Source organism: Diplotaxodon limnothrissa, linkage group LG7 (assembly GCF_057381915.1).
Source record: "Diplotaxodon limnothrissa isolate DT_005_m linkage group LG7, D_limnothrissa_male_GT1.1, whole genome shotgun sequence".
Classification (NCBI taxonomy): Eukaryota; Metazoa; Chordata; class Actinopteri; order Cichliformes; family Cichlidae; genus Diplotaxodon; species Diplotaxodon limnothrissa.
In genome coordinates, this window is record NC_140602.1 from 54,756,552 (window position 1) to 54,765,168 (window position 8,617).

Below are 8,617 nucleotides of genomic sequence, written 5' to 3' on the forward strand. Positions count from 1 at the left end.
GAACATACCTCGCTTCTTAACCTAGCCTCAACAACTCTTACCCATAGCTTTACGGTATGACTCATTGACTTTATTCCCCTGTAGTTACTAAAGCACTGCACATCACCCTTGTTCTTGAAAATCTGTGCCAGTGCTATAATGTCTCCTTTTCTCCAACAAATTACACATAAGTTTATGCTTCATCTTTTGAACAACCATGAAAATGCTGCAGGTAAGCTTCTGCCGCCAGTTCATAAGCTCGCACAATACTAGCTTTAACAAGGCCACAGTCTATACTCTTCTTTATACTGAGTGATGAATATGCCTCCTGAGCTTTACCAACTAGAAAAAACTAAAACAGTAAGGTCTAGCAATTCTTTGATTACACGTTCAAAGTGCAGAAAGTACTTTTCAACATCTTTCTCGCTGAAAGGGGGGCCAGATTATTGTTTTTACAAATATCAAAATTACTCATTTTTTCATGGTGGCACTTTGGGTTTGAGCTCTAAGCTCCATCTCATTCATTTCTCTTTCATGTGCATGCCTTTGTTTTTTTTGTTTTTGTTTTTTTTGCTCACACCACCTTGCCTGCTCCTTTTCCTTGCCTCAACCCTTAATTCTTAAAGACCCAAGTCTTTATTTCCAGCTCCTTTAATCCTACAACTCTGTCCTGTATCCTTTCACTCTGCTGCAACTGTTCTGTCTCTTCACCTTCAGTGGTTAAGTCACAGAACAACTCAAACACTTCAACTAGTATCTCCTGTTCAGCCAGACCACTATTGCTTTTGACACAGAAAATCTTTAAATTCCTTAAATTACCCTGAGGACCAAAACTGGTCTACCACAGATTGGAGATCTTTCTTTATGCAAACTAAGAGTGCTATGATCCATTTGTATTTGCAGTTCTTAGGTTCATGTTCATTTAGTCTGTTCCCCTTCATGCTCTGGTTGGCTTGGTCTCCTCTGTGTTCTCCCCAGGCAGTCATGTCTCTCGCCCTCTCTATTCCCTCGTCTATCATGTTCCCATGTCTGTTTATCACCCGGTTCCAGAGTCAAACCTTTGTCTTTTAGTCTGCATCTCAGTGTGTTTCCTGTTTTATTTTGACAGTCTCTCGTCCTGTGTTCGTTGTGTTTAGTTTTGCTTCCTCCCTGTATCATTATGTCTGATTAGTTCTGGCTGTGTTTCCCTCCTGTTTCCTATCCCCTCGTTATCCTCTGTGCATTTAGTCCCCTGTCTTCCTCTGCCTGTTGTCTCGTAGTCCCATGTTGCGTTGCATGTGTCACCGTGTTCCTGGTCCCCTTGTTACTGCCTAGTCTATTCCCAGTTCATGTTCCCAGCTTTCATTTTCCAGGGTCAGGTTTTTGCTTCCTTGTATTTAGTATTTGGTTTTGTTTACAGTGAACAAAAGTTGACTCCTTTTCTCAATTCCTTTATGTTCCAAGTCCTGCAACTCAGCAATTCCAACCTACCTGATGTGGTAACACATATATGACCTTTGTGAGCCAAAGGTGATGGGGTAGGTTTAGATCATGGGACAAGTCTCCCAAGTTTCTCTATAATGTCTTTAATATTATAATAGAGGCTCGTCCCATGATCTAACGCCAAACATATTAGTAGACACAGCACGACAGTGAGAGTTTACACGCCACTGTTTATTGTAGGCAGATAATCAGATAAATGAAGAGCCTAATGCCAAACACCACGGAGCAGGTTAGAGGGAGTGTGCTAAAACAAAGGACCAGCCTGTATAAGCCCAGCCCACAAGCCAGCACAAGTGCCAATCACCTGCCGTAGCCAGGGTTGATATGGAAACCGAGAACACTGGGATGTAACATATGTTTACAGCAATTTGCAGCATACTCGCATTTCTCACATGAACTTAACTACAAACAGTTTTCGTTATGACCAAAGAATTCAACAGATGTTTTCTAAATACAAGCTGCGGCAAGCTTCATGGAGCTTATCAGTAGAGCTTGAGGGGAAATCCCCACCTCCCACCGCCTCCACCTCCATTACATGGTTACATTCCTGGCCTGGCACTGATATGGGTATGGTCTGTGGGCTGCTGACAGCACAAATTGCCAGTAAACAAACAACTGAGCCTTCGCCTGATAACACATGAAAGAGAAAGGGTCTTCACAGTGGCACCGTGTGTGTGGGCAGACAGTATGTCTTCATACCTTTCTGCGGTGCATTTGTCTCTTTATATGCCATCGGCGCATCAGAGGATTTCCACTGAGGGGCCGACACTTTGAAATCCTCCTGGTATGTTTGTTTACGTCAAGCGCTCGCATGTTTCAGGGATCACATCTTTTCTTTTTCCCTTTCTTGAATTCCCCTCCTCGATTGCCTCAAGGAATTTATCAACTCCTTATGCTTCTCACACACACACGCACACACACGCACACACACACACACGCACACACACACACAGCCGCACACTGAGTGGTTAAAACCTCTCATATGGTGAGGACTATATAAGGTTATTAGGAAGAATTTGTGCAATATATGTAATCCAACATCACAAACACAGCACGGAGAGTTAGATCCTGAAATAAAATCTGAATATTGAGAGCTGGTAAAATAAATATAGACAAGCTGTCTTAATCAGTTTTGGCAGTAAACAAAGTGACAAATATTTGTTGCTTTGCAGTGTTCTTTTCAGCACCTTCCATCATCCTTTTGAGTTTAATGGTCAGGCTAATTAGGTCTTCGGAGAATACTGCTGTCAGACGTGTCAGAGTTGTCACTAGAAAGGAACCCAGAGAGACCATAACAGACTGAATTGATGTCTACAAGACAATCCCTCCAAGTGTTGTTCATTTTAGACTAAATGAGCCTTTGCTGATATTCCAAACAGAAAGCTAAATCCCATGGGTTCATTTGATATGTATTAGTTGTCTAGAAGCTCCCTCATGGCCAAGCAACCATGCTCTACAGTACATTTTGGACTCCTATACAACTGTTTTGTTTTTGTTTTTCATGCTTGTGAACTCATCTTGTACCTATCTGTCCTCTTGTTTAACCAACACTATTACATGTCATAGATAAACAGTAAATGAGCATTTTTTAATTTGGGTTTAGTCTGACTAGCTGCTCATTGGTTTGGTTCACTTGGCTGCAAGCAACACTGGCTTTAAATGAGTGAGTTAAACCACTGAAAACATAATGCAGTGACAATAAAAATACATATCAGTGTGAATATTTGTAGAAAGAAGCCCTATGACAGCTGGGATAGGCTCCAGCGCCCCCCGCGACCCTGAAAAGGATAAGCGGAAGCGAATGGATGGATGGATGGAAGTTAATTTCACAGCGTTTCCAAACAGAGAATAAATATTATGAATATATCATAGCCACAATCAAAGACCCAAGTCTGGCTAGTGTTACAAGGTAGTGTACTTTAAGCTAAAACAGACACCAAAAGCACGGTGATTACATCGCCATGTAAACTCACATTTAGTAAGTCAGTGTTTTATTTACGAGAACGATAGGTGCATATTAGGACAAACACTAGTTTTCTCTCTTACACAAAGAGAGCAGGAAAGGTTTCCCATCTACCTCTATGTCATTCAACAAGAATGTCACTGAAATATCAAGTCTTAACATGTCGAGCCATGAAAGCTTTCTTACTGAACCGGAACATACTTTAGGAAAACGGTTATAACAGAGTTTCAGTCAGGTCTGAGTGGACCTGAAAAGCAGTCAGATGTAACTGACAGAAAATTCAGCAGACTCAACATATCCTCACAAAGTCTGGTCAGTGATCTGGACTACTAATGACTCACGGTGATTCATGCAGGAAACAGACAGAGAGGTGAAGTTTGGGAGGGCCAAAGTCTACACTGTCGAATCATTTATGCATTTCAAGTACTTCTCTTTCTTTTCTTAAACACTGTCTAATAACCTTGTCACACGTGACGAATGCTCTATGAAGACATTTGAAGTGGTTCAACATATTATAAAACAAACTTTTTTCTTTTCTTGTCTAAGCAAAGACTGAATATAAAGGATGGAAACAGCCTACAGATCTAAAAGGGGAAGTCAGTGCGCTGTAGTCTTTCTAATAACCAGAAGGGGGCGATTCCTCTGGTTTCAAAAATAAGTTTGGGTGTGTAGAAGTCTACACAGTCAGAAATAGGGGTACAGAAGGGGTACATTACTGTGCCCCAAGGTACAAAAATGACATTAATACAGTCTAAGGACAAATATTGGACCTCGGGGTAACTATCTGTACCTTTTTTAGCGTCTGAAAGGTACATACATGTTCCTTAATTGTGAAAAGTACTTATTTGTACCCATTCTTTCAAAAGATAAAGTACAGGTTGATTAAGCTCTTTTTGATTAGAGGTTTTTTTTTTTAATTCTTTTTGACAGTAATTTATTTGCAACTGTATTGATTTAAGCATATATTTTAGTGTTTTTATTTTATTTTTTATTATTTTCATTGCTGTTGTTGTTTTTGTATTCCCTGAACCCCCCTTATTTTTAAGCTGCTTTAAGAGCAATGAATTTATTTGAAAGAAAAAAAGTAAAAATGCATTTAAACATTTTTTTAAGAGAGTGTTTTTTTTTAAAGTATAACTATTTGGATGAATTACAAAAAAGCACCCTTATTGAACTCGGAGTGCGAGTTGAGCCCATCCTCACAACATCAAACAAAAGTAGAAGAAGAAACTCAACGAATAGCTGGTGGATTCTAGAATTTTCTGTAAATGCAGCAGGTGCCATTTTGTTTTATCAACGGACGGAGATGGATTACGAACTTGCAAGTCCTGGTGTGCTCTGTTCACTTTCAACCGAGGAACTCGTAACAAAAATACAAGAGTGGGGCTTAGATGTCACCGAAGCTGAAGCTCAGCATTTCAGAGGTAAGTTTTATTTAAAGAAAAATGTAGCGTAATTACTAATTATTGGTTTAGCCTAGCTTAACGTATATTAGCAATTTAGCTAGTTTCGGCACTCTCTTAGCTCAAATTATGTCTCTTTACAAACGTTTTTATAAACGTTTCATGTGTAAAGTTGAGGTCACAGTTCTGAAAAATGAAAAATGTGTACACAGTATTTGTATAAGTTTGAACTTATATATGTGGTTCGGCCACAGTCTATGGGTTTGGTAACCCCTGCGCAGCGGAACGGCGCGAAATTTGATTCCCTGGTAGCTGAATGCAGTTTACGGTTAGTGTATTAATGGTTTAATAAAATCACGTTTTTACATCCATTCCAAGGCCATCAACACACACTGAATATAACGTTTAAAGGAAATATCTTGACGCTGCACTTGTTTAAAATATAACAAGGGTGTCGCAGCTGGGGTTTGATAGTCGCGTTTTAAGCAATGTGGGAACTTTTTCAGCATGTAATCTGAGCTTGTAATACGGTCCTGCGGGTGTTATCGCTATAAGTAATCGGTCTGAAAGAACAGACGGCAGAAACTGTCGGAAATCTGGAGAAAGGAGTCACCTTAGTAGTGAATATTAACAAATTACAGCATTCTAGTCTCTTTTTTTTCTTCCAAACTTGAAAGGGCACAAAAGCATGCTCAGACTCTGCTCTCCTGTGTCCAGTAGTCCCAAACAAACATCTAAATTTAAAAATGAAAACTTTGCATATCGAGAGGATTCACTCTAAAAATTTGGTTTATTAAATTTACTGATTTTTTTTAATGAATATTTCTTTGAACTGAAAGAAGTTGTACAAAAGGTTTTAATGTGTGTGATATACGGTTTTTACCCATGTAAAAATGTGGTGATAAATATCCTTACATGGAATTTAGAGTTTGTACTACCATTTATCTTGCAGACAATGAGGTTGATGGTGACACAGTTGACTGCGGTCTTACTGAGACTATGGTTGCATACCTTTTTCCAAGGATCCTTCAAAAAGCAGGTTAAATTCAACCAATTTGTGTCAAGGATGAAGGAATCTTCAGTGAGGCTGACTCTACAGACTGTCTCTCCAGAAGACTGGCAACCATCTACTTCGTCAACTTCAATAAGGTATTTTCTTATTTATAATGAAGTTAGTATGTCTGAAGCATACATGTTGGCACTTTTAGGATTTAGTTAATATGATCATTTTTCCTACCATATGTATTGTTACTGTAGTGTTTTATACTTCAATTCATGCAATAAAAACAAACACTTAACTGTTTTCACAGCAATGAAAATACTTTGAGACTGCCAGCCTCTTTTGAAATTCCAAGATTTCCCAAAAATCTGCAACTAAAACTGGACAACAAAGAACCGTGCCATAAAAATCCAAGGGACAGACACACAATAATCAGAGTTCTATATGAAGCTGTGGCACAGTATACTATGTAAGTTAATCAGGGTAATGTTAGCTTGTTGCTTTAGAAAAAGCTGAATCTGTCATATTGAAAATAAACGCTACATTACTAAGAAACAATAACTGACACTTGATAAAGTTTGTTTGTCAGCAGTTGCTCTAACACTTATGTTTCTTCTGATATTACAGGTATCCCACAAATTCTGAATATGTGCAAGCTGTGAAGACGCTGGTAATGAAGTATCCTTTCCTCAAGGATCGTGAGGGAAATGGTTATGTAAGTTAAATTTAAAATTTGCATAAGGTTCCTTCAAGATTACAAAGTAAAAGTGAAGCTTTTTTCAATCTTGTTTTGTTAGTAAGACAATCTGTAGCCTCTCAGTAGGTTTGTATGAAGTATGTTTACTGATTCTTTGTTGGGTGTATTTTGTGTAGATTGTTTTTACAGTAACTTATGTTTCTGTTCAACAAGCACACATGGCATATGTCTTTGAGACGTAAATTCAAATCAGAGCGGGCACCACTAGTCGACAGTGAGGCAGTGAGACGTTGTAAGGAGAAGTTTGGTTCTACGAGGAGAGGGCAGCCTAATAAATGTCAACGAACAAGTCAGAGAAATGTTTGTCAGGTTGGTGTGAGGGACATCTTGAGCTATAAAATGTTCTTGCATCTGTTATTGCATCTAAAACTAAGGATTAGGGATGCAACTGTACCCCTTTTTTCAAACCGAAACAATACCAATACTTGGATTAGAGCACTTGCTAATACAAAGTACCAGTGCTAATACTTCTACCTCACAAAAAATTATTAATTGGAAGGCGCTAAAAGAGGGTGAACTAGATTTTAAAAACAAACAAAAAAACAAAAAAACATTTTAAATATGACTCCAAAACTAAAATTTCAAGTTAACAATTAAGATTTTATGTGAAATTATTTCAGAGTTTCCATATTTTAAATATTGGTTCATGGTATCGGTTAACTTTAACCGATACAAGTTCTTTGTGATGCACAGATTGTGTCAGCTCTAATTGTATATTTAGTCTTATGTTGGGTTTCTAATCTGTTTTGACTTTCTCTTCTCACTCTTGCTTTCTTTCAAGGGACCATGCGTCCAAGGAGAGGATTTATTATCCATAGACGCCCACTTAAAGGTCTTACAGTGCCAATATCAGAAGATGCAACCAGATACCATGGTGGTTCATAACCGTATGCAGCAAACGTTTGCTTGGCGGCAGAAAGAAATTGCAGATGGTATGCCTGTGGAGGATGTGTTGAAGAAGTACCCCTTCTTAGGGATGCCTACTGGTGTAAGTCAGAAAGCTGAATTGAACTTGGAAATAGCTGTCACATTTAACATGTTTATAGTAGTAAATTTTATTTGCCCTTGACCTTGCTTTCTTCATCTGTCCCTCTTTCCTTTTTTTGTATGTTCATGTAACTTCTTACAGTATTGTTGTTAAATTCTATAAAAAAAATAATTATGCAGCACCATACATAATTAATATCAACTTTAGATTATTTCATTTTCATACACTGTTATTTTGTACTGAAAATGAATTTTTTACTTGTAGCTGTGCAACGAACTCGGGTGGATCCAACCAACAACGGGTAATGTAAGCCAGCAATTTCGTGAAGGGCTCTCATGTGTTGCAGCAAAGGTGATTGACCTTACACGAGGGAAAACCCCACTCTACCAGCTCTACCTTGATGCAAGAGAGGAGGCTCTCACTGATGACCTACCAGGTATTTGCTTTTTTTTTTTAACTTCAAGGCTTCCATTTTATATAATTTTTATAGGTAACTGGAAATGCCAGATAAAATGTATGGGTAATCTTGTGTTGTTGTTTTTTTTGTTGTTGTTTTTTTGGCAGATCTTGACACAAGGGCTGCACTTTTATTCCTGCCATACGTCTTCAAGGAGAAACTGGATCTCTTTGTCATACTTGGAGAGGTGTGTGTATTAAAATATTTAGTCTATATAAAACGAAAACAAATGTATCTTTTGTTAAGAGACTAAGATATTGCTTTCCTCTACCTTCTCTTTTGACTTCAAAGGTTCATCCTAAAACCCCCTATCCAACTGTTCAGCTACTTCATGAAGACTGGAAACCAGTGTTCTCCAGAAGCGCTCCAAACATTGTGAAGTTGGATGGCAGTGAAGTGTGCAGAAGCTCGTGTATTTTTGAAGGAATCATCTCTTCTTTCTGCTTGTATTTTGTCTTCAACCTTGCTTATCCAAAACATCTGAAGAACACCCTGATTTTTCTCCAAAAGTACATTGTGAAAATAGATGAGGGTGAGGACCGGCCTCTGCCAATCACAGTCACCAGACAAATAAATCTTCTGTATTGA

General features: G+C 38.4%; 1 protein-coding gene and 1 pseudogene across 1 annotated transcript; both read left to right on the top strand.

Moving 5' to 3' along the window:
* Positions 1 to 4,730: 4,730 nt before the first annotated feature.
* Positions 4,731 to 7,402, top strand: LOC146629247 (uncharacterized; annotated as a pseudogene).
* LOC146629248 (sterile alpha motif domain-containing protein 3-like) lies at positions 7,381 to 8,617 on the top strand. The gene is made up of 4 exons (XM_085358454.1): positions 7,381 to 7,572; positions 7,837 to 8,008; positions 8,137 to 8,216; positions 8,321 to 8,617. The coding sequence occupies exons 1-4, from the start codon at positions 7,441 to 7,443 to the stop codon at positions 8,615 to 8,617; spliced, it is 681 nt and encodes a 226-aa protein (XP_085214580.1). The 5' UTR covers positions 7,381 to 7,440.

Bases quoted from the DNA above. Each gene is read 5' to 3' on its own strand.
- LOC146629248 (XM_085358454.1), top strand. From the start codon at position 7,441: ATGCAACCAGATACCATGGTGGTTCATAACCGTATGCAGCAAACGTTT. The intron at 7,573-7,836 runs GTAAGTCAGAAA...TTTTACTTGTAG, and splicing joins TCTTAGGGATGCCTACTGGT to CTGTGCAACGAACTCGGGTG. The intron at 8,217-8,320 runs GTGTGTGTATTA...TTGACTTCAAAG, and splicing joins TCTTTGTCATACTTGGAGAG to GTTCATCCTAAAACCCCCTA.